The sequence below is a fragment of the Colletotrichum gloeosporioides genome (genome assembly GCF_011800055.1).
Source record: "Colletotrichum gloeosporioides strain Lc1 chromosome Unknown consensus_13, whole genome shotgun sequence".
Classification (NCBI taxonomy): Eukaryota; Fungi; Ascomycota; class Sordariomycetes; order Glomerellales; family Glomerellaceae; genus Colletotrichum; species Colletotrichum gloeosporioides.
Window position 1 is genome coordinate 1,000,779 of NW_025544658.1, and position 25,247 is coordinate 1,026,025.

General features: G+C 56.6%; 2 protein-coding genes across 2 annotated transcripts; one reads left to right on the forward strand and one right to left on the reverse strand.

Annotated features, from left to right (window-relative positions):
* Positions 1-1,623: 1,623 nt before the first annotated feature.
* Positions 1,624-4,112, reverse strand: GCG54_00002700 (uncharacterized protein; the record flags this gene model as incomplete). Its single annotated transcript, XM_045402784.1, has 2 exons — positions 1,624-1,724; positions 1,778-4,112. The coding sequence occupies 2 exons, from the start codon at positions 4,110-4,112 to the stop codon at positions 1,624-1,626; spliced, it is 2,436 nt and encodes an 811-aa protein (XP_045269402.1).
* A 9,670-nt stretch (positions 4,113-13,782) lies between these two features.
* On the forward strand, positions 13,783-24,963 carry GCG54_00002701 (Protein farnesyltransferase subunit beta; the record flags this gene model as incomplete). Its single annotated transcript, XM_045402785.1, has 6 exons — positions 13,783-14,519; positions 14,631-14,758; positions 14,925-15,042; positions 15,306-15,635; positions 15,725-15,949; positions 24,579-24,963. The coding sequence occupies 6 exons, from the start codon at positions 13,783-13,785 to the stop codon at positions 24,961-24,963; spliced, it is 1,923 nt and encodes a 640-aa protein (XP_045269403.1).
* Between the last annotated feature and the right edge of the window lie 284 nt (positions 24,964-25,247).

The window sequence follows — 25,247 nt, forward strand, 5'->3', positions numbered from 1 at the left end:
CTGTCTCTGATTTGCTCCGATAAGGATCCCCCTCCCCGACTTAACCCCGCAGGAGTTCGCGTTCTTGCGGTCAGCAGGCCATGAAGGTCTGTCAATAGTTCCAACTCAATGTCGACAGAAGTCAAAAAAATTGTTCAACGGGCGGATGTCCCGTAATCGTCCCTGGAAACAGTTCCGCGACCGGAATGGGAGCTCTCAGGCAGCAGCAATTGTCTGAATCGCATCAGCCAGTGCACTGTCTGGAAGAGTCGCCACTGCAGTCGGAGCAACTTCAGATCAGGACCTCTGTGATCAACGGCGAGGCCAATTGAACGAGAATTCAGGAGCCAATCTGGCCTTCGGACAGCCTATTGTTGTCCTTAAATCCACGGCGTTGCTTGAGGGCTGTCTCGACTGCAAGGGTCCCGCCGAATCAGGCCACGTGCCAGACACTGCGAGACAAGTTGCACGACCATCGTGAACCGCAATATGCTCAGTGGTTCGATGGAACCTTTGCGGCGACCAGAAGAGCGTTGACAACTACAAACAATTTCAGGCATCTCTCTACAGCGCTTTCTGCTCTCCGCTACTCCCGCGATTGGGGCCTCTCAGTTCCTGGGACCACCAAACCTGTCTTTGAGGACATGGGCCTGGCGACCTGGCCCGTAATTGCGGGTTGGCTCACCGCTTCAACGCATCGTGAAGGGGGTGATTGCGGTCAACTTCGTAGAGTATAAAGGGCGTATCGTCTGCCCGTCCCGTCCATGTCCGAATGCAACCTGCCAACCCTCGCTCCTCGGACCGAGCAGATTGGCAAGACGTAGCCGTCCTGACATGATTGTTCGGTGACGCTGATGTTGGGTGCTACCGTCCTGCTCTTCGCACTGGAGAGACCGCCGAGGCAAAGCTCGTCTCTTGTTGTCTCGCCGACTGTCACCGATGCGTCGACATGGCATGACCAAGTAGGCGCATCTAGACACGTGTCCGCACGGGGTGGTCGACAAACAGGCCAAGAGACACAGGGGAACTCACGTTGGTTGCTTCGAGGTGTAACTGACGTGAAGGGCAAGAAACAATCTCTTCGATATATCGAGTTTTGGCCTAACTACAACGGACATAAAAATGCCGAACCTATTCGGCCAAACAGAGCCTCTCCAAAAATTCTAGAAGGCGTTTTCATCCAAAACGGTCCCTTCTGCCACCTAGTAATTCCAAAAATGCATATCGTAATCGTCTATGCTATGCTGTTTCATTTCCGTGCCTGTCGTGCCGGCATAATCGTCTCCGTTAAATTTGGTAAACAACAATTCTTTATAGCGCATTTGTCGCGTCTCTCTTCGCTGCAGCGCTGCCGTCTAGCCAACGCGCAACTCCAGACCTCTCCACCACTTTGAAAGCTTCGAGTCATACATTCGTAATGAATCATGAAAAAGGGTCGTAAACACATCGAGACGAATCGTGTTGAGAGGTGACCAGCCGCAAAAAGAAGTGAAGTCAGAGGATGTGTGTGTGTCTGAGGGAGATCATGTGTAGTGTCTCGTTCAACGCCGTCGCTGTGACCCGTAACATAGGAAACAATGCCCACCCGGGGGCTTTTAAATGACCTTCCGAGAAACATATATCGCAAATTATGACACAAGATGGTTAGTTGGCGCGGATGACCAACTTCGACAGGAACTTGTTGGACAAGCAGTCAAAGTCGTTGCGGTCAAAGGTGGCCTCGGGGCGAGTGCGCAAGTACGACTCTGTGGCGGGGTTAGTATCGTCGCTTTTGGATGCCTAGTGCGATGAGACTTACCATGCTTGATGACGTGCTCGCGGACCTCAGTCATGGCCTCGCAGACGGCGACGTTGTTGTTCAGCAGGTGGCCGTGCTTCGAGGTGTCCCAGTCCATGAAGGCGGGCAGCTTCTGGGAGATGGCGTGGAACAGACCGACAATGACACCGACGGGAGTGGTCTCCATGTCGCTGCAGAACTTGTTGACGGCAGCGGGGTCGGGCACGCGGTAGTGGCAGTCGAACTGCATCTCCTCCCAGACGGCAAGCAGGATGGAAGCCAGCATGAAGATGGTGGGCCAGTTCTTGAGACGCTCACCGCTGTAGACACTGGAGTACAGGGCAGAGAGCTCCTCAAGAATCTCCTTCTGCAGCTCACGCCACATGTCGGCCATGGCGCACTTGATCTGGAAGTTGATCATGACGGGGGCGACGGTCCGGCCGTAGTACTTGGAGTCCTCGTCGTCGATCTGGCCGTCAAGGCTGACCTCCTCGCCCTGGTTCTCAACAAGGGTGATGTGAAGAGTGAGGTTGTAAGCCAGGACAAGCTTGAGAGCCTTGCGGATGACAGGCATGCGCTCCTTGACGTAGTAGCGGTGAGCGGTCTTGAGGATCTCAGTGATGAAGGGGGTACCCTCAAAGTGGTCCTCAATGAAGTCCTCGAAGCCGCCGTCAATGTGCTTGTCGAGGTAGTCGGACAGAGCCTCGACGGAAACGCCCTTGGCACCGACGTCAAGGTTGCCAGTGCGGAGCTCAAAGTCAATGGGCTCCTGGTCGGTGAGGCAAGACTCAACCCAGTCGGCCTGGAAGCAGCTGTCATCGGCAACGAAGACCTCGCGGACGTAGACAGGGAGGGCAAAGCCGTAGCCGTGAGTGATCCACATCAGAGTCTCGCTCTGGGCAAAGCCCTTGACGTTGTAGACGGAGACGCCGCGGCCAAGGTGACGCTCATAGTCTGCCTTCCAGTCCTTCATGAAGTAGCCAATGTCCTTGATGTCAATGCGAGTGCAAGGAACCTGCCACAGACGGGCGTGAGAAGGCTGGCAGCCAGCGCAAGGCTCGCCCTTGTCGCAGGTCTTCTTGAGGAACTTGCAGCGGAGGCAAGCACGGAGCTTCCTGATCTCGCTGGCCTGCTTGCGCTGCTCAGGCAGGAGAGGACCCTTTCTACGGCCAACCTTCTTGACCTCGGAGCCGTCCTTCTTACCAGTGGAGGTGCGGCGGATGACGGCCTTGGTAGACTTGGCAGTGACGGGGCTCCGTCTCTGACCCGAGTTCCTCCGGGCGCTGACAATGGGAGGCGAGGTGGCGCCGGAGCCGCTGGCGGGCGTAGGCCGGGTCGGGGTGGTGGTGGTCGTCGTCTTGATGGGCATCGGAGCAACGGCGGACGCAGGGCTGACTGTGTCGTGGTTGTGAGCGTGGTTGTGGTTGTCGCCGAAGCAGTTGCGGTGGGATCCGGCGTCGACATATCCATCGGATTCGGGGGAGAAGGGCGAGATGGGGAACGGGGGAATCTCCTCATAGCTGCCGAGCTCAAACGAGTTGGCTCCATCCGACGAGTCCGAGTTGGTTCGCAGATGCAACGTCTGGCTGGGGTTGAAAATTGCCGCGTTGGGCTGGGGCTGCTGGAAGTGGTCAAAGCCGGCACCGGAACCCTGCTCGACAACCATTGACCATCCCTCTCCGTTGCTAGAGCTAGGCAAAGAGAGAACCTCGAGGAAAGTACCGGTGGGCGAGTTGCTGCCGATGCTGTGGGAGAGACCCTCAATCTGCAGAGCGGAAGCGGCGGCCTGAATGTCGTGCCAGCTCTCCATACCCATGTTCCAGTTCATGGCGGGAACAGTCTCGTCCATAGGCGGCATGGTGTTGAATGCGGATGCGAGCTGGAAGTTTGCGGCCAAAGCTTGAGTCGTCGCGGGGAGGAAGTCGATGGTATTCGCCTGGAAGCCCGGGGCGTAGGGGTTGTAGGTGACGGGCATGTAGGCATCGGAGACGAACTGGGAAAAGTCCTGGACGGGGATGTGAGGCTGCTGCTGCTGCTGGTGCTGGTGTTGCTGAAGAGCCCAGTCGGTCAAGGAGTTGACGGGTTGCTGGTAGGGGGAGTGATGGGAGTGCTGGCTGAGAGGCGAGGAGCTGTGGGAAGGCGAGTGTGCTTGCTGGTCTTCGGGAGGACTCGAGACAGCAGGATTCGAGGCCATATCGAGAGGAATGGGCCAGATCCTCTGGGCGGGCATGTTTGCGACGCTCTGGGGGCTGTTTTGCGAGGAGGGGATTTGGGAGGCGTAGGAGAATCGGTCCCGCTGGTCGAACGAGGAGAGGTCGAGGAGGTCGCCTCCACTCGAATCGAAGTTGACGTTCATGATGGGTTGGGCTGGGCGGCTGGTATCAGTCGTTCGAAAAGATCGAACGGGTAGGTGTAAGTCGAGGAAACGGGACTTGGAGGAGTGATATGGACTTGGACCCCAAGACACCGCTCTTTCGTCGGGGGCGTCTGGATGTGGATGGAGGAGTTGTCTGACCCTTTCTTCTGCGGAAGAAGGAGGTTTTGGGGGAGGAATGGTGTGGGCTGGATGGGATTCGGGTGGTAAGAAGGGCGAGAGAACAGGACGGGGCGCCCCAGATGCGGGCATGCGTGGGTGAAGAGGAAGGACGACGAGCCCGCGAAAGAAGCGGTGAGAGCTGCAGTCGAACGTCCAGCCCCGGCCGGGAGGAGGAGCCAATGAACGGGGCCGGTGCTCCTTCTGCAGCTGCACGAGTGTGGAGCGGGGGGAGGCCGGGGTGGTTGCTCCAATGGAAGCTGCTGCGGCCGGTGGTGAGCTCTTGAGAGACTGGAGTTGGGGGGGAGTCTTGGGGGAGGCATGGTGGGTTTAGGTGGAGGACGATGGAGGGGGGAGGCTTGTTCACGAGGGCCACTTTTTGCGACGGGGGCACCGGGGGGGTGGCAGACGGACGGTGGACGGGCCAATCACCAGCCGCCACCGTGCGAGGGAGACGGTGTCTCGAGGGAAGAAGCACCGTATTTTGCCGGGGCGAGTCGACGACCACCACAGTGGCAGACTGGCTGGCAGCAGTGAGTGGGCTGGCGGTTGCAAAACGTGTGTTAAACGTCGTGAATGGTGCCAGGCCCAGACGGGCTTAGCGCCGACGGCTACTGGACGAAGGGCCCACCCCCCGTTGAAAATGGCTGGCGAGCCCAGTTGAAAAGCCCAGATATTGGACCAGACGGTGCGAGAGACGAGACTAACGGACGCTAAGGGACCCATCAGATGGAGTACGTACCCCAGCCATGGAAGCCGCGAAGCGACAATGGAAACGTTCTTTCCGCCTTTGGCGAGCTTCTGAGATGTGGTTCTGCCCTTTCCGCGGTCCACCGTCTACTGAGCCTCTTCCTCTAGGTTCCTACGAAGCGAGATGTCATGCTAATGCTCTCGCTCAAGACACTCGCGGTGGAAGAATCATGCAAACATGACTTCCGTCTTCCATCTCGAGAGTGATCGTGCAAGGTGACGATGGTGTACCTGTGCTGCTGCTGCTGCTGCTGTTGCAATGGGTTGCAGCTAGCTGCTAGGTCCTTTCGTCGTCTTGCCTCGTCCTCGACCAAGTCTGGCTATCGTCTCACACACACAGTCGCACTCACACCCACGCGCACCCTACCAACCCGGTCACCACTCCCACAACTCCCACCACCAGTGATCACCACCACCACCACCTGGCACCACCAATCCTGCCCCTCCTCCATTGCGCAACTCGCAGCTGGCAAACCACACTCGTCCCGTCATCCACCCCGCGACTCATGGGCTTTGCGGCGAACACACACGCACACAAGACATCCAATTATCCAAATAGCTCCACAGGCTACAGGCGCAGCTGTCGTCGTGCTGGCCTCTGTGTCGTCGACCTGTCCCTGAAATAAGACTCCAAGACCTCAGTTGCCTACCTGATCCAGCGCCCACATTCCAGAGCCCTCCTCGTGCCTGCAGCACGCTGCCCGCAGAGTCAATCGTTTAAAACAGGAGGTTCCGGATGGCGATCTGCTCTGGTCTGGTGGGCCTTTGGTCGTCTTCCTCGTCGTCCCTCTCTTTCCGAACCAGGCACGCCAGCAGCAAGGCCTTCTTTCAAGGGTTCAATCTCCAAGGCCCGCCAGGTACCAGTCAACCAGTTCAGACCCCGAGCTGCTCGAGCTGGGACCGAGCTACCTGGGCCTGGATGGCGCTGCTGGAGGAGCATCGGCAGTTGCAGGAACCGACGACCGGTTCGGATACGCGACCAGAGTGAGGTACCTCGCGAACTCGCCCGCTCGCCCTGCAAACCGCACGCATACGCTACACACGCAGTCTGCAGGCCTCGCAGAGCCTGGACTGTATCTTTCGTGCGCTGCTGCTGCTGCACTGCTGCAAATCGACGGCGACCGCGATGGCGACTTCGCCTGCGACTGCCACCGTCCGTCCATCTTGCCTCTCGCTTCACGCTGCTGCTGCAGCCGCCACCACTGGCCATCTCTACTACGCAGTAGCGGTTGTCACCAACCTTCGTCCGGCATCATCCATTCATCACGCTGACGAGGTTCCCCCCGATCACCAGCGGCACCTGTGCGTGCGCAGGACCGCAGACGGCGGCTAGCCCCGAGGCATTGGTCTGTTCTTGTGCAACGACACGGACGACACAGCCCACGGACGTTGGCCGGCGCCTGGCCAAGGCTCTGCTCTACTCTAGTACTCTCTGCCTACTTAGTAGTACTCTACTGAGGTGATCAGCAATCGACCGTGCTCGCTACCGTACTACACACCATTCACCATTCACAGTTACGTGCTGCGGCCTGCACGGTGAGTGGCTGTCGCCGCTGCAGTGCAACCGCGACGACATGTGTGGACTGTGGATTGTGGACGTCGTGTCAGCCATGCACCAGAGACAACGCACAGTGCAACGGCGCGGGAAAACATGCCCACGGCTGCTGCTGCTGCTTCGTCAAAACGGGGGAAACGATCAGCTCACACGGCACTGGATCGGCTGTCAGCGGCCAACTCTATCTGCACCTCGCGTCAACGGCACATCGGCCCTCCCCTCTCACCTGTCAGTCAGCCTCCGCCCAGGGTCCAGTCCCAGAGCCCACTACCCGTAACGTCCGTATTGCCAGCGTTTTCAAAGAGTGGGATGATGATTCCAGAACTGGGTCAATCGACTCAGGGAAAAACACGCACTATGGATATAATGCCATTGTTGCCCTGTTTCCTCATGCGGCAACACCGACTACAAGCGTCAAAAGAGGACAACTGCCCGCTAGCAGCCTCGGTCGTTTGCTCGACCCTCGCCCGCGGGGAGAGAAAAACCTGGCTTCCCACTGCTCTCACCATGGTGCCAAGGCGACAGTGGCTGGGGGAGAGTCAGGACGGACCACAACTTCTCACCAGACCCTTCGGAGTTTTCAAGCCGCCCCCTACCACCGCAGAAACAGAGCCCCACGAACAAGGACCAGAGCCAGCCATTGAGAGGACACCTGTTGCGCTAGCCTTCGATCGCAAGTTGCCGCAGATCTGCCATGGCAGCATTGGCAAACGCAAGGATGAAAATCTTCTCGTACGGGCTCCAGTCGAATCATGGGTCTGGAGCCCAGACGCCTGCACCTGCCGTGGTAGTGTACGGATACCTCATGCGAGTACCTACGTGATGCCCGCAAGACGCCAGACGACGCAACCTGAGAGACGACAGCGCCGCCCTCGCGCTTGTGGTAACCGGCTCAACAAAACCGCCATCCTCACCATCGCCGCCCCTTGTACATTCCCGTACAAACTTGTTTGTCGTGTACCCCTCGACCGATAGACCACGGACGGGCCCTACCTTCGCGGCCCTCGCCCCAGTCCCCGCTGCAGATAGACGATGCCACTATTGGCATTGGCTCAACCTGCCCTGCCTTGCTTGCTTGCCACAGATGTCGCTCTCACCACGGCGGCCACGACGGCGACGCAAACTTCAGACCTGATGTTTCCGGCGCGCCTGTCTCCCCACAGACGTGGGGACGACGTGCATCCGATTTCTCCTCTTTGCAGACCCCGCCTGTTGCTGGGCTCAGGCATCTGAGCCTCGACAACGACGACTCCTGCATTGTTATTGTTGGTTTGCATCAGCCGGACTATTTTCGAATGCAACGATGCCCTCGTCCTTGGCCGTCCCTCAAATTTAGATGCCTGGCAGAGTATTGCGACCTGGCGATACGTTGCCGCCGCCTCGATACGGGTTACCAAGTATTCCGTTTAGTGGGGAATCTCTCGCGGGAATAGTTTCTTCCTGGCGGATTTCTGAATCATGTGTCCAGTGGTCCGACGGTTCGCTGTCACGGTTGTCACCCTCCCGGTGGTTGGCTGCAATCTTCAGTCTGAGCACGCGGTGGATCGCGGAGAGCCGGTGCAAAGACCATGGTGAGGCTTCAGCAGATCTCCCTCCTCTAGCTCGAACGATGATGAGGGGCACTGGGTGCACAGCCCGCAGCCTGTCAAACGAGCCAGTTGCAGATGACGAAACGGACAGTAGCACTCTGTAGTCTGTACAGGGTCCAGGCATCTTGCACGAAAAGACCGGACTTATCGCGCTGCAGCAGTGAGCGGCCAGCGGCCAGCAGCAGTTTAACACGACGCCCGATTCCCCACCCGTATCACGGATAATGTCTGAAGAGGGCCTCGCGATATTGCGAGACTGGCTAGCAATCAAGGTACATCCCGACCTCGACACACGCAACAATGTCCTTTGCCGTAACGCAGCGATCAACGTCGCAGGCGGGAGGTTCTTTTAGCCCTCGTTGCCGCGAGTGCACGTCTCCCTTATTGGCTTCGCCTGCAATTAAGGCACATCAGATCTACACCAAGATGGCCGTTCCCAGCTTCCCCTCCCTCCAATATGGGCGAAGACTACGACGACATCCAGACCCTGCACCCTGCATCTTTTTTTCGGATAGTGGACGGACAAGACGATAGTTGATCCGGTGTGCCCACCCCGAGAGCTGCCATTCTGGACGACGATTCGTGCCACCTTCCAGCTCTCGGCAGCCTGCAGTCAAGGCATGAAAAATGGCACATCATCTTGCATACTCAACCTCTGACCAAGACGGTTTCTTATGAGTGCGCTCGTCAGCGGTTGGCTGCTCCCCACGCCGGCCGCACGCTTGTTCGATACCCAGAAAATCGAATTGGCGCATGGTATGAAGCAGACATCCGCACAAGCCGACGTTGCACGAAGCCTAGAATCCCATGCTGCCAGATAGCTGTCTGTCTCGTCTGAGCTGCGAACCTCATGCTAAGCAGCTAAGGTGAATCAGTTCCATGGCCAAACCCGACCTGCGCCGTGTGGGGGGCGGCAGAGGGACAGCGAATCGTCCGGCAGCGATGCGAGCGAGAGTCATTTTTGAGTCTGTTATTGGTGCATCTCCGGTACCAACCAGCAAGGGGTCGCTCAGGCACAGTCGCGTCTCCCCGCCATGCCCCCGGGCTTTCGTGGACGGGAAAAGAAACCGGCTGCAAGCCATCCCCTGAATCTCGAATGTGCGGTGTGAGATTTTCTGTTTGATTGAAAACGCCTGAACTGCAGCATCAGCCAATGACCTGCCATATTCCCGAGTGAATATCGGCCGTTGGCGGGATTCGTCCGAGGGCTCTGTCGGCCTAACGTCTTCCTTGCATTACGTGATGCAAGTAATGCCTCTGGAGAGACAGGAGGCTAGGCGCTGTCAGATGCCAGAAGGCATTGGCGACGCATTGGGGCGATCGAGAGTTTGATCGGTTCGTTGAAATCCAGCCATGGTTCTGGACTTGCCTTGTGGCAGGCTGCGAACAACTCAATTCGTCGAGACGATCTCGATGCATCTTGGAATGCGGGCGTGAGGCACTGATACCAAGCGGTTATCGGGAGCGCCCACTAGTCCGACAAACGCGGGGCAATCCTACATTATGCCAAACCCCTCTTGACATCAGGCATGGAGGGGTTATCTCGACTGACCTCACCAGCCATGCAATATCTGGCGAGACCTAGCGATGAAAGGTGCCCATCGCCGGCCAGAGGCACGGCCGATGGTGGGTAGGTCGGTCTCACCGTCCGAGCACCAGCCGGCGTCGAAATCCACGGAACCGTCCGCCCTTAGTGGGACGCTCGGAGCATGAGAAGTCTTGACCGCTTGTTCCGCGTTGAGTAGTGCTGCCCGGAGCTGAGAGCGAGGAAAAAGTTTCCTCAACGTCAGGCCTCTCTCCCATCGTCGCCCAATTTTGGGAGGGGTTGGAGGGGTCGTACGAGGGGCAATTCAAGGCAAGCAAACCGGATTAAACTTTTCATTGTATCGGATTGTCCAGCTGAAGAATGGGTTCTTTGAATAGCGCTCGCTTTTCCAAAACAATCCAGGAATGGATTTTCTGGGGCCTCTTCATATGCAACCTTGATAACGATGCGTTGGCTCCAGTCGCATCCCGGGCAGGCAGAGTTGACCGCCCAGGGAGGGGGGTACATGGCCAACGCATGCATTTGGGGGCGTTTCGCAAGTCACGCCACGAGGCTGCGTCCTCTGCGTTTTTCTTTCGCGATGCTTTCCCCATACGACTCGTGGTTCGAAGAAGTTCTTCGCGCCCATGTGGATTGATGATTGATAATGCACATTGATGGGAATCTTCAATTGGGACGTCGTTCCCCATCGTTGGAACTGGTTCCGGTTGGTAGGTTGAAGGAGACACTGGAGAGAGAGAAAGTGTGTTGGTCCGCTGGGTCCGGAGCGGTCACGATTGCATCATGAGCTGGTGGGTTGAGCATTTGTTTGGATGGGGCCGCGGGCCGCGCGCGGGTGTCATTGCTGTTTCATGAGGGTTAGTCTTGTGTGCAGCGCGATCTCCACGCGGAACGATGTGCGTGTTCCTGGCCATGGCCGGTGCGCTGGCTGTGGGTTACGGGATTTTGGGTCTCTTTTTTTTGTCCGTTTGATGAAGGTTGTTCCCTCGTGGTCGATAGCCTTACGGGCGTGCGGTGGTTCATGCCCGACGGAAGGTTTTGTGAGTCATATGGGGAGGGGAGCGGTTCGGGGTTCTGGGTGCTGGAGTTCGTGGGAGAGGATGGGGATGTTCCTTGTGAGATGTGAGGAACGTGAGAGAGAAATGTGCTTGTGAGTNGTAAGGGGGGGGGGTTGGGGTTTTTTTTTTTTTTTTTTTTTTTTGCTTTTGTGAGGTCTCGTTGCCTTGGCGTGAACTCGAGATTTTTGAGAGTTCGGCTCATGTCCGGTTTTTCATCGCATGGCTTCGATGAGATGAACGCGGTGTAGGTGAGGGATCGGATGATGGGTGAGGTGCGTGAACTTTACCTTGAGCATGGCAAGATGTTGCGTGACTGCGGCTGTGACGAACGTCCTCAAGTCGGGTCGATGGTATACTTCAGAGTTAGGTTTCTGAATGTCGGTCATGACCATCGCTGTCCTGTTTTATTTATGGATTCTGCTGGGTTTGGTCTGGAGCCTTTGTCTCAGAGCTCGCAATCCGTCGAGTCTCAAAACACCATCTCTGTTACTAGAAGAGACGTTCTTCGGCATATATACACCGGTGTCCCATCACACCGTTGGCACAATCTGCTGGTCTACTCATCAGTTTCTCCAAAACGGACAGCAATGTTTTCCTCATTCTTAGGGCAGAAGCGTTCTTCATGAGGCATAATGGACCTCACAGGGCAAATTTGCCTAGCGCTTTAATGATTGCGAAGCTCATTCTCTTCTGGTCCGTAAAGTTGGACGCACTTTCCAGCGGCCACACTCCATGCCTGCCTTAGATTGGAAGCTTTGTACATCTTGCCGGTGGCAGTGTAGCGCATTCGACGCCCATCGAGTTTCTTGCGCAAGATCCAACCGCCCCGGAAGTAGAATCGGAGTGGAACCGCAAGGCAAATATGACCGAGGCGAGTTGCGGGATCATCGTGGGAAATTTCGTCCAAGGTGAAGAGCAGCTTGCTTGCGGCTTGGCTCATGGAAGGCTTCAATCATTCATGTACAGCATGGAGGTAGTCATCTTATAACCACAAATAGAGCTTGGAGTTGTCGGCAGTGTCTCTCGGAGGGTCTCCTTCGAGACTCTTGGCGTGTAGTCTATCTCTGGGTCAGTCCTATCTCGATGGCCGACGAAATGCTGCGATTGCAGTATCAATACTTGGGTTAGCAACGTGACGGAACTGTTGTTCAATTACGAAAAGCACTCAAGCTGTTTTCTGGAATGGAGGGCCCTTCTGCCGGCGTGTCTGCCTTAGCTTTTGTATCTGTCCTGTCCATCTCCCATGTTACGTTTGACTGTACCCTCAACAATCACCAACTTCCCCAGAAACTCCGAGAGCTCTTCTCGAGGAAGGTCTTTTGGCCGCAGAGATACAAACGCACGTCACCCTCCTCATTCTCAAGAATTTTGGCTATCTGGGCAGTGCCCACCAGTGTCTTGCTGAGACCCCCTTTCTTTTCCGTGTGCTAAAGCGACCACGTCGCACCTTCATCATCGGCTTTCATCACCTGTGTCATCGTCGTCCGTCGTCGTTATTGTCATCGCCATCCATATAATCGAAGCGCTACGCGCGCCCGATCGAGGTATTCAGTGCGCTGCGATTGCCGCCATAGGTAACACTGCCCGGCTAGCAAAATTGTTCTCAAATACTGTGTTCGACACATTCTTAGTCAACTAGGAACACGGCTGGAAGAGGCCTCTGTGAATATGCTTTGGAACTAGTTATCTTCCCTATTCGATATTAAGCTTTCAAATGATTTGAGATGATAGAACCGTGAGTTTTGGACTCCATTATAGAGGATCTTGGCAGCCGCCGTACAAGTGCGGACGGAACTCGAATAGGGAGCAAAGCTGGCCGTCTGCACCTTGGACGAAGATGTCCACAGAGTTGAGCGCTGTCCCCCGTAAACCCTTCGTAGGTAGATATCGATGAAATACAAACTTTTGAGAAAGATGTTGTTCTGCAAAAGGTGCTAGAGCACACGTGTTTGCATTGAGCGCGCCCGGGACTATACCATCCCGCCACCTGCGGCGGTTAACGGTTCACTGCGAACATGGTGATATGTCGAATCTCATTATGACCATGGAGTATCCTCTGGAAATTCAGTAGTCTTACGTTGGAGGTAGGATTGACTGACGTTCCTCGTTGTTTACTCAAAGAGTGAAACCTTCTTAGCGATATCGCGAAGACCTGGCATTTGGGGCTTTCCTTCTCAAACCACGCGGCTATTTCGATGGTGGTTCAACTGACTTTGATGAACCGGAGTACATGCGCGGTTCAACACTCTGATTCATGTGTGTTGTTTGAAAACGCGTCTCCACGTTATTGCAACAGCTATCTGCAAAACGGACCGTATACATTTGGTGTATTTCACTAATGGAGGAGAATTGACACCCAATAAGACTCAACTCCTTAGTCTGGCCAAGACATCAAAACCCTCCATCATTGCCAAAAAGCATGGGTTAAGCAGTTACCAACTTAAGATTTCCAAGCCCAGACCGATTCCACAAGTACCCCGTGAACGCCAATCCATCTGCCGCTTCCACGGCGCTCAGGGAACCGTTCTTCTCGAAATGGCAATCATTTTCGCCAAAGACCTATTTTCATCTCGAAACAGTCATTTGAGTGCTAAATCTAAGAGGAGAACGGGATTCGGACGCTCATACGATCACACGAACCTACACCCTCGTTGTAAACATCGTGAGATGACGTCTTGGTGGTGACAGAAGCTCAGGCCGGTAGTGGACGACAGGGGTCTAGCTCCCAGCCTAAGCAGCCAATCAGATCGGACAAGACCCACTTAATCGAACTTCCTTTCACAAGCACCAGCACCGGCAGCAGCGAGTGATTGCGAGAGAGGGGCACGACCAAACCACCGTCTCATCGCCCGTAACGCCGCCTCACGATTCAACAACCAGACGGCGATATACGACACTACGGAATTTCCGCCGACGATGGACACAGCATCTATCTCCTAATTTTGCACAAAAAGCCTCAAAAAACCACACCCCCCGCATCCTCTCCCAGAGTGAGATGAGACCCCGCATCAAACCTCTCAAACGCCGTCCAAAAGTCACCTTCAAGCGCGCAGCAGCAGACATGGCCGCCGCATCCCAAACCCAACAGCCCCAGGACCGCCCGGAGAGCGACGTGGACGAGGAATTCATCGACTACGAAAGCGAGCCCGAGCCCTCGCCCGCCAGCCAGCACAACCCGGCCGTCCCAGCGCTCTTCACCACGCCGCCGCCCGTCCGCGACGCCCTCCCAACCGCCACCTCCAAACTCCAAGACGACACCCTTCGCCAGTGCCTGCCCTTCCTCGCCGCCGACCCGGGCAGCACCGCCGCCAACCCCGCCCGCAACGCGCACGGCGTGCCCGCCCTGCTGCGCGACAACCACGTCAAGTTCCTCGAGAAGCAGCTCGGCCGCTTCCCGGCGCCCTACGTCGCCGCCGACGCCAGCCGGCCGTGGTTCCTGTACTGGTCGCTCAACGCGCTCGCGCTGCTGGGGTATGACACGGCCGTCTACCGTGACGACCTGATCGCGACGGTGCGCACGATGCAGAACCTGCCCGGGGGCGGCTTCGGCGGCGGGCACGGGCAGAACTCGCACCTCGCGACGACCTACGCCGTCGTCCTCGCGCTGGCTATTGTCGGCGGCGAGGACGCGTACGAGGTCATCGACAGGAGGGCGATGTGGCGGTGGATCTGTTCGTTGAAGCAGCGGGATGGGGGCATTCAGATGACGTTGGGCGGCGAGGTGGACGTGAGGTGAGTTTCTGCTTTGCTCTCTCTTGATGCCGGACTATTCAAGCTTCTCGATGCTTTTGGTTGGCGTCCCTTGTCACACCTTGTTTTCTGACCACGCAAGGAGCCGTTCAGGGGAGCATACTGCGCAGCCGTCATAGTGACCCTCCTCAACCTCCCGCTCGAACTGTCTACCGACTCGCCGGCCTGGACGCCTGAGCGGCCCACGCTCTTCACCGGATTGGCGGATTATGTACGCAGATGTAAGTCATACCTTAGCCTGGTTGCCTCGTTCTCTTATATGCATGTGTGTATGTGTATGTGGATGTGTCTTGTTTGCTATGCTATGCTTTGCCTGCCTGCCTGCTGCAGCAGCAGGATGCTGCTTTTTGTCGCTCCATCGCTCACACCACCACCACTACTCTCAAGGCCAGACGTTCGAGGGAGGCATATCGGGAAAGCCGGATGGTGAAGCACACGGGGCCTACGCCTTTTGCGCGCTGGGCTGCCTCTCGATTCTCGATACTCCGCATCGCATCATTCCAAAGTACGTATCAACCCCCCAACCTCTCCTCCTCCTTCTCCGACGCCCGCATAGACGCGGCCAGATGTCCGGATCTTTGCATCCCCTCCCGTCCACTGAGAAAGTGACATGGAAGCGAAAGACAGGCAAGACAAAAAGACCGCTCACCTTGCATGAGACTTTGAAAAGTAATAATAAGAAACTGACCTTTTTGGTGTGTGCCTGCCCTGCCTGCCCCGGTAAAGGGGAGGGGGGCGCACGCACGCATGTTTCTGCTTGTGAAATAGATACCTTGACGTGCCACGACTCATCTCTTGGCTCTCGTCACGGCAGTATGCCCCGGAGGGTGGCTTCAGTGGGCGCACGAACAAGCTGGTTGATGGCTGCTACAGCCACTGGGTCGGTGGGTGCTGGCCGCTGATCGATGCCGTGCTCAAGGGCGCGAGCGAGCTCGAGGAGGAAGAGACAGCGGCGGCGGATCAGCAGCAGAAGCAGCAGCGGTCGCGGACCACCCCCGCGGAAGGCAGTCTGTACAGTCGTGAAGGGCTGATCCGATACATCCTGTGCTGCGGGCAGGACTGTAGCAAACGTGGCGGTCTTCGTGACAAGCCGAGCAAGTAGGCGACATCCTTCTCCCCCCCTTTCCTCCTCACCTGAACCGTAGTTGTTTGCCGTCGTTTAATTGCTGACGATGAAATGTGGCCAGGCCGTCGGACGCATATCACACCTGCTATGTGCTTTCTGGACTGAGCTCGGCCCAGCATCGGTGGGACCTCACATATGTCAATGAAGACGAGACGATTCTGCCAGAGCCCAAGTGGGTGGTGTCGCCTTGCGCCGAGGGAGCACAGATTTTCGACGAGGAGGACCGCGTCGGGACGATCCACCCCGTCTACACCATTCCTCAGGAGAGCGTCGACGACATGAAGGCGTATTTTGCGGCAAGGCAGGGATTCTAGAGGGGGGGAAGGACTTCGGACGCAGCAGGCGCCACCAGGCCGCCGGAGAGGCGACCGCCCTCCCCCTTCTGTATTATAAGTCAGGAGGATGCGTCGGAGCTTCTTTGTGTCACGTGGGTTGTTAGAGATGAATAGGGGGTCGGTTCCGTGGGCGGAGGTCCTCCGTTGGAATTATCTCCGTTGAAACGCGACGCGCCTACCGACGGCGGATTATTCAAAGGGGTGGGAATTGCGGAACGAACACGACGTGCCTGCAGCTTCGAAGGCCCGGCGTAAGAGATCTTGAACAGGGATCGTGCGCGGAGGATATGGACAACTCATCACGGCAATATAACGGCGCAGGCCACTCTGCACGGGTTGTACATGTCGAGTTCCAGACTGGGTCTCCGAAAGGGTCGAGGTGCATGGCAAACCCGTGCGCTATCTGCACCACGCGAATCGACATATGATGGCACGGGAAAGGAAGAGTCTGTTAATGGCAGGTAATACAACGCAAGCGACGATTTGTGGCCCTCCGAGGATGTTCTGCCAGATTCATTAGTAGGCACGTACTGTCAATGGGATGCCCACCTTTCCTCCCGTCCCGCATTCACCATATAACATCGCGATGGAAGAGGCTGTCTTCTCGGCGCCACTGCGTGGTGGCGGCAAATGCACATCATCTCCAGGCCGGGCCAATCTGGCATCGCGAGTTCCTGCAACACGCCACTCTGATGCCTTGACGTGCGGTTCTTGTGCGTGGCCGCCTACGCCTGTACTAGCTGACGGTTTGAGAACGACGTGGATGCTTGTCTTGGGGGGCGGCTGGCAAATTTGAGACACGAGGCAGACCAGCCCAGCCAGCCCTGGGACTCAGACAATACTCTCAGAGAACTAGAGCGGCAGGCTGAAGAGAGACATTTTCTGCGCGCATGGTGGATGATCCCGGTAGACTGACCTAACCCATGGCGTCCACGCAAGGCTCAATTGGCGCATCTCGCTTTACAGCAAATGTGCAGGGCCTAGGCGCAGATGTCTTTGCTGTCATACATGAACAAGATGCAGGTGGCCCCTCTTTTTTCTTACTCTTTTTTCTTATTCTCTCTGTGGCTCCGATATCAAAAAGACCCGGATGCCGTGTTGTGGCCGCAAAGCATGGCCGCTTTATGTCTCAGGGAGACATGATATTTCCCACTTATCGTTGAGGAGGAAGTACGCGTTGTCGGCTGATACATGTCGACGAAGCGACGTTTGGATTGGGTCCCGCCCGGGCGGACGTCGACGGCCAGCAGCATGGCGCTAGACGTTCGCTGCTCTCTCTCTCTCTCGGGCGTTGCGTGAAAGGGAAGACTGGTTCCATGCTAGACTAGACGATGGCGTGGCCATGGCTGCTGCGAGCAGAACGATAGAACGGCGGTCTGGTCTGCAGTGCAACGTACCAACGCGGGGTCCAGTCAGAGGAGCCAATCTCTCATTCTGTGCATCGCGTCTGGAGAAGCGTCCTCTCTCGGGACCGTCGAGGGTCCAATGGCAGATATCGAAGGAGCATGTTTGGGGCGGATGACGTTGAAAGAAGGCTAAGCATGTTTGTTTCTTTCTAGCGGGGTGTGGCAGAAGGTTGGCTCGGACAGGTCCCTGATGTCTCGCCCCTCACACCCCTTATCGCCAATAACCCTAGGAGGGAAGCTCTGCGGAGGGAGGGGGGTCGGGGCAGGTAGGGTGTAGACGGTACACAAGAAGGGACAGCAGCGCAATCATGGGCTTGTATTCCCGAGCCACCGGATCCCGCAGGCGGTGGTGACAACAACCCGACGGTGGGTATTGGAGTCGAACGAGATGGAGACTGTGCAACGGGCGTCGAGGGACAGAGGAACGGTGAGGCCCATGATGGGGAGTCACGAGCTCTTGGTGAGGCCTCAATGGGCCGTGGAGGGCCGGGGCATGATACGAGAAAGGACGAGAGTTGTGGGGGCTCGAGGTAGCGCTGGCAGTGTTGGCAGGGCTGCGGAAGAAAAGAGGCGCAAAAGACAGATGTCTCGGGAGAGGTTCCGGAAGCCGTGAGGGTATGCCCCAGGTCCATGTTCCTTGTCGGTGGTCCGGTTTGGTGATGGACGGCCGTGGTCCGGATGGGTCGTTTGATCACCGGATCTTGGATGACTGGGGGTAGCCCGATGCTTGATGAGCAGTAGAGTTTGGATCTGGTGTTGCTCTGTTGCGGTAATTGACGGCAGACATTTGCGTTGACGCCTATTTGTCGAGGTGATGGCAATGTGTCATGGAAAAAGAGAAGCTGATGTACGTAGCCGTGAAGGTCACGTCACTCTCAAACACCGCTGGGGTGGCTTTGCGCAGCAGCAGCAGCATGAGCAGGAGTCGGAAGGTAAGGCAACCTACCTAGGAACGGCACTCCATCAGTGAGGTCTCAGGTTGGGTGTAAGGTTGGGTGTAGCTGTCTGTCTACCTTGGGGCTGGGAAGCTGCGAGTGGGAGAGCTACTTAGTATGGATGAGGTCGGCGCCGATTTTGAGGGGTTGTGGGGACGGTGGGACGTCGGAGGGGCGGTCGATAGAGATGGAAGGGACCAGACAGGGTTCTGGAAGGTGCAATTGACGAATCAGAAGACAGTACGGCGTCTACAGCGGCGCTAGTAAAGCTGTGATGGCAACCTAGAGCTCAGAGGCAGGAGCTACCCAGGCAAAGTGGCAGGAACTGGGGGGATGCACCTGCGATGAGAGAAAAGATGGAAGTTGCACCTGCCAGAGCTGCCTCACCTCACCTCACCACATCAAGCAGGCGCCATGTCTCGTGGGTTCCTGATATCGAAGAGACACGAAGACTCGGAGCCGCTGGCGCCTTCTTCGAAGCTCAATATTGTCCTCCACTCCTTGATTCTGATTAAGGTATCCGTAGATCTTTGGCAGGAGGGCACGGGCGATTCGCTTCACGTTCCTTACCTAAAGCTAAAGGTACCTACCTGCCACCGTACTTTGGCGCCCCTCCTGCGAGGAGAGGTAGGTAAGGTACCTTAAGCACGACCTTCAAACGCTGCACCTGCACCGCAGCTGCCGCCTGTCAAGGCCACTCTGCCTCGGCGCCTCCTCGACCTCTGCTTGCCTCAACGGAATATTCAACTCAACTCATGCGGACAATGAGGAAGAGTTCGTCCGCGGCAATCGCAGATTCACATCAAAAGTACTGGTACAAGCACGTCGGCAAAGCGTAGGCGCCTCAGGTATGGATACCTCACCTAAGGTACCTTACCTGCGCGTTCAATGTGCAGAACAGGGTACGTTTCCGGGGAGGGTATGATGAGGTCAACCGTCAGGCAAGGTAAGGGTCGTCATTTTATGAGAAAAGTACCGTACCTGGCTTGCCATTCGCAATCACGAATCTCACTGGAAGAGAGAGCGAGAGAAACAGAGAAAGAGCGATATGGCTGGCAAGCTGGGTAGCATCTCGAGGCATGGAACAAACTGGACGTCCACCTCTGGCGGCACTGCCAACTCATCATTGCATGGCCTGCATCGCTAACGCTCTGGCCCTGCGCTTCTTTGCCTAGTTCTGCCTTCGCGCGCGCACCAGTTGCAGCGCTGCATCTGCCTGCTGTCGCTAATCCTGCAGCACCACCACCACCGTCCACGACTCCTCTTCCTCAGTAAGGTACTTCTTTCCTTGGTACGACCACTCCTCGGTAGAAGTACCTCTCCATATCGCTTTCTTGCCAGGGGTACATCTCGACTCTCCACTCCTCCCCACGCTCTGCTTCTCCTCCTCACTCACCAACAACACTGAACCACAACCACAACCACCACCACCATCGCGCCCACAGGCCCTCTCCATGGCCACGGTTTTCCCCCCCTCCACACCTCCTCACCTCACCTTGACCTCTCGGCTTGTCCCTCTTCCTCGTCCATTCAGAACGTCGTCTCCATTCGCCAACGCGATCCTCATTTCTGATCTCCCACACCTTTCGGTCCTGTCGCCGCCACGACCCCCTTTGGGCCATCCAACGGTCTGCCTTCGCGTGGCTTTTGGCTTCTTCTCTCGGCCCATCTGCGCCCTTCCCTCCGCACCCACTCCGCCCATCGTCGGATGCACATCTACCTGCTACTCTGGCCTCACCTACCTACACCGCAGAGTCCATGAAGGCCTCTCTGGCTTGCCCTGCACCGCCCTGCCCTGGCAATCTGCGGCATCCTCAGTAAACAACAGACTGACGGGGGGAATCAATGGAGAGATGCAGATGCGTCTTGCAGATGGACAACTGCCTATTGCAACGATAACGCCGCGCCCCCCTCGCCCTTCCAGGTTCTTCTGGCCATACCATGCTGCTCATCCCACCTTAAGGGCCAAGTCCAGCCAGAAAGAAGCTCGCTGTCTGTTTCCCCATGTCAATGGATCTCGCCCCCGTCGAACCCACTCCCAGTAGCCTTCTCTCGGCGCTGGCAACTGTTCATGCACGTCGTCCACCTTCCTCGTCTCTCACAGCGACAAGAGATGAGAGATGACCTCTTCACCGACCTTGCAATCTCGCCCGCGCGTCCGCTCTGCCGCCCGCCGGGGATGGGGCTACGCTCTCAGCGTTGGTTGGTCACCGCACGCCTGCCCTGAGTCCCTCATGTGCCGTTGAATTCAGTTCCCAAAAGGAACGACGCCAGTCCCGATACTCCAATCCGCCAGCGCCAGCACCGGCGTTAAACGGCACCGGCAGCACCAAAATCATAAGAAACCATCTACAATCAGCGTCTCGCCGCCGACCGCTCCGCTCGTTCGCGTACATATCACTCGGAGTCGAAATGGCCTATTTTAGTCGGCACCCATGCTGACGCCCCGAGCCAACGAACGGCCGGCCGGGCAACAAGCGCTGATTCGCTGCTCCGGCCTTGTTCCATCACCGCAAGGAACAGCTGGACGGTGTACGGAGTACCGGTGTACATCACTCTACGGGGAATTTTCTCCATTTCCTCAACCGCTGATTCGTCCAGCGCACGCAGGGCAATTGTCATTTTTGCCATCTCTGACTGGGCACAGCAGCTACACTACGACACGAGACTGGCCAACAGGCCGTTTTGACTTTGATGATGCCGTGCGAATCGCCCGCCATCGCTGCACATCATTGGGAGCCACCGGCTGATCCCAAACGTGGCCCCGGCGCCTGGCCTTGTTCTTGCCCTGTCCCAGCTAGCATCATCGCATAGCATGGCCGGACCTTTGCCTGACATGGCACAGACACAGACGGACGAACCTGGGTTGTTCTGTGGCTGCCGCTTCTTCGGCTTCTTTTTCCTTCGTCCCTCTGTCATGGTCTCACAATGTCACCTTCCAACTTGCCGGCGTTGTCGTTCCAATCCCCGACCTCGCGTCTCGCAGCGCAAGCGAGCAAGCGACAAGCGGGCCAGGGAACGCACAAGTGACAAGCCAAAGCCACAAGGGGAGCAAGCACTCGATCTCGGCGTTGTTGGCGGGGGTCTGTTTTTTTTTTTTTTTGTCCCTCTCGACTCCGAGTCCGGTTCCATTTGCCCCCGCAGTAACGGTTGTAGACCGCAGTCAGTCTATGCACGCAAGCCCAGCAGCCAATGTACATGGCCTCATCCGTACATACATGACGATACTGGCACTCTCTAGAATGCGAGACGATGCTCGGCCCGTGACAAGGAGACGAGCAATTGGCGGTGGGAGGCATGAGCAGCACCAACGACAACGACAGAGCAACAACACCAACGGCAAAAAGACGCACTTCTGACATGCTGCTAACGAATTGCCCACACACATGCTACGACTGCTAACCGGCCCTTTGCGCGCTGATTGATTGCAAATGCATTAGTCGCCGCTAACACCACATAGTGATAACTCGCACGTTCGATTTCACATCGAGAGGTCGTCCTTTGTTTCTCTCTCGGTCGTATCAGACAGGCATAGGGCCTCGCAACTCTAACTGGGCACATCCCTCCACGGAGGCACCTGAGAATCAAATAAGCATGCTCTGGCGTTTTGACTCGCCGTCAGCCCGAAACGATTCCATCAGTGACCAAGGAAACCTGGCCGAGGGACCAGCGTATGCCTTGTCCAGAGTTACTTGGCGCGTATACGGACATATGGCTGAGGGTTTGTCTCCGAGAGCTGCGCGCCGCGGTTACGATTGCATTCATCCATCGAGGCCAGACCGGCGCGCCAGATTGGGTCCTGACTCTCTGAATGGTTCCATTTCGCCACCGGCTTTGCATATTCGCAGCCCTCGTCATTCCCTTAGTTTTTTTTCCCCCTTCCTCTGCAGGCTCGTTCGTCTCGAATTTGCCCTCTTGGACTGCTGTAGCCCTAGAGGAGCTAAAGCAGCCCAACCTGCGACCCAGCGGGCCACATGGTCGGAGGGACTTCGTCCAAAGTTTCGGCCATGTATGTTTGCATGTATCCGTACATGCTTCGAGAGGCGCGCGCCTTTGCTTGTGACGATGATGTCGTGGGCGACAGACTGGATCCAAGACAGAACGAAGTCTAAGTCGGCGGCATCACCGGCGGTAGGGTAACCCATATTGGCTTTACTCGACAAGACCATCAAACGCCACGAGCATTCAGAAGCCAGCAAACTTGCAATTGGATTGTGGTTTCCGAGGCCTCTATCCGCTCACGGCCAACTCCCGTGCTGGACGATGTTATCGAGATACCTTTGGAACGTCTACCAGAAAGCGACTGCCACAATACATGGATAGCAGAGCTCTCAGCCAGAGGCAGATCTTCGCCTGGGCTGCCCTGGAGGCCCTGGCCCTGGCCCTGCTCCTGGCCATGACCCAGCGATGATGCTGGTACCCCCCTCCCTCCTCCCGGTCCCCTCCTCCCCAATGTGTCGCGGTGGGGTGGCCTAGTCTCCAGCGGTTTTTATCAACTGGCAACGAGACGAGCCAACGCAGCAAAGCATGGGTCACACTCTTTCGAGAGCCGCATCGCCGCTTGCATCTCGAACCAAAAATTCAAAGAACCACCCCATTGTTCCATTTCTCGTCGAGCCCGTTTTTTCGAGAACTTTCATACCTTGCCCAGTCGGCGCTTGTCTTTCCAGTTTCCCCAGTAGACGGAGCAAGCAGAAGCAAAGCAAAGCACAGCAACAGCAAGTGCATCAACCAGCAGGTCGTTCGTTTCCACGTCCCTGGTCTACTCTCCTCTTGTTTCCCTCCAAGTCTTGTCCCCTCTTCTACTAGTCTCCTCTCTCTCTCCGTTCCGGTCCAAAGTACTGTCCCCCCTCTTCTCGCCTGTCCGGTCCCTCATTTCCTGCCGCAGCCGCTGCCGTTGCCGCCGCAGCTTGTTATTACCACACGCGCTGCAACTGCACACTACCTCCATACGATCGTTGTCAAGTCCCCATGTATGATCTAATGTACCTTTACATATGTTGTTGATGTTGGCCCTGGATTGGATTTGACCTATTGCTGGACCACCCCTCCCACCCCTCCCTGCCCCCGCACTAGCTCATCGTCGAAGCCAGAGAGAAGGTGTAAAAAAAAAAGGGCAACCCTTTTTTTTCTGCAATAAAGCACACATGTCTCTCCGTCCACGGTTCTGATGTTTTCCTGCAACCCAAGAGACGGAAGAAGCCCTGGATACGTAGCTTAACTCACAACACCTCCCACACCCACCTGCGCCCACACACACACACACACACACACACACACAACGCACGCACACTTCCACCAGTACAACACATCAACCACCCCTTCCGCCGACTTTCTTCATCTTGTCCCCCCATACCTCATCAGGCTCAAATTCTCCCAGCTTGGAAAACCACGAAAACAGCTCAAGACTTGGTCCGGATCCCACCTCTTTTTCATTCTCTTTGAGCTACCATACATACTCGAACCCACCCCGGATTCCTGCCCTACGCCTTACATTACAACACACCAGAGCGCTCTGGCGTGTGGTGCGTAGAAGTCCGCGTGCGAGACCCCCCGGCCGTCCTCGACCATAGACTTTTCGCTCGCCTCACCGTTGGGCTCGATTGCATCCCAAGGCCGCCTGGATCTTGGTTCCATTGTCTGGACAGCAGTTGCCTATTCTTCAGTTGCTTCACTTTCTTTTCCTTCTTCGGTCTGAGACAACATCGATCTCCCCCTGCGCCCGAATCCGCATCTCGGGGACCCTGCACGTCTAGGACCAAGAAAAAAAAGATTCGACCCGCCGCATACATTCCACCCATTGGGGAAAAACGGTCAACATGGGCGGCTTTTACATGCAGTACCTTGAGAGTAAGTGGTCAATTGACTTTTCCAGACACGTCGTTGAAACCCAATGCTTCCCTGAACCTCGTTCCCATCATCAATTGTCCGTACAAGTGGGGCTGAGCCGTGATGAGCCCCGGTGAACTGGGTCAGATCGTGTGTGCCTACCCCTGCATCTTGGGAATGACATGCGTTTGTTCCCCGGGCCCTGACGTTGCCTGGCGAGTCGGGACGTGGCCTCGCGCCCGCGGGATCGACGTCAGCTTCATGTTGCGGCTCCCAGTGTACGAGTTGCAGTGCTCAAAGACGGGGAAACCACAGAGATGAATCGGATTGGGCTGGAATGCAGCTCGCCTCACTTCACCGAGGGCGCTGATCTCTCAGCTGCGCCATGATCGAATTCAGAGAGCATAAAGAGCTAATCGATCCAATCTAGGTCTTTGCCGGCGCCGAGGATGGAGGGATCCTTCGTACGAGTGCTACCGCGATCCCAGTGGCTACACGTGCCTGGTTCTCGTCAACGGCCGTGAGTACCAGACGGACCTAGCGTACGAATCGGATTCGTTGGCGCAGGAAAACGCGGCCATGCGTGCCTTTATGGTGTGCCGTAACTTCTCCGTCAACGGCGGCATGCTTGCCCGCAACGGCATCGTTCAGGGGCTGCCCGCCACCGAGACCAGCGGCACCGCCCGCCGGTCCAAGAAGAGCAGTCGCCACACGTCTTCAAGTCACGGCTCCAGGGACAGCCACCGTCGATCGGGCCACCACTCCAGCAGTTCTTCCACGGCTTCTTTCGACTGAGTGGACATCTTTGCTGCATGATGAGTTGGCAGCTGTAGGCTCTCGGCCCCGGCAGCAAGCCATGGCGGAGATAAAAGGGACTGGACGCACTCTGGTCGCAGCATGGAGGACGACAACCATCCTCGGGAGCTCGAGTGAGGAGGAGAACAGGAAAAAAAGAAGCGAAGATATTGGTACCAAGAAGTGGGCCAAAGGAGTGGGAAAAGCGACGCATAACTTTCATCTGCGACGACCTCATGACGACTTTATGACCTAGATTACGGTTTCCTGCGCGGCACCTCTGA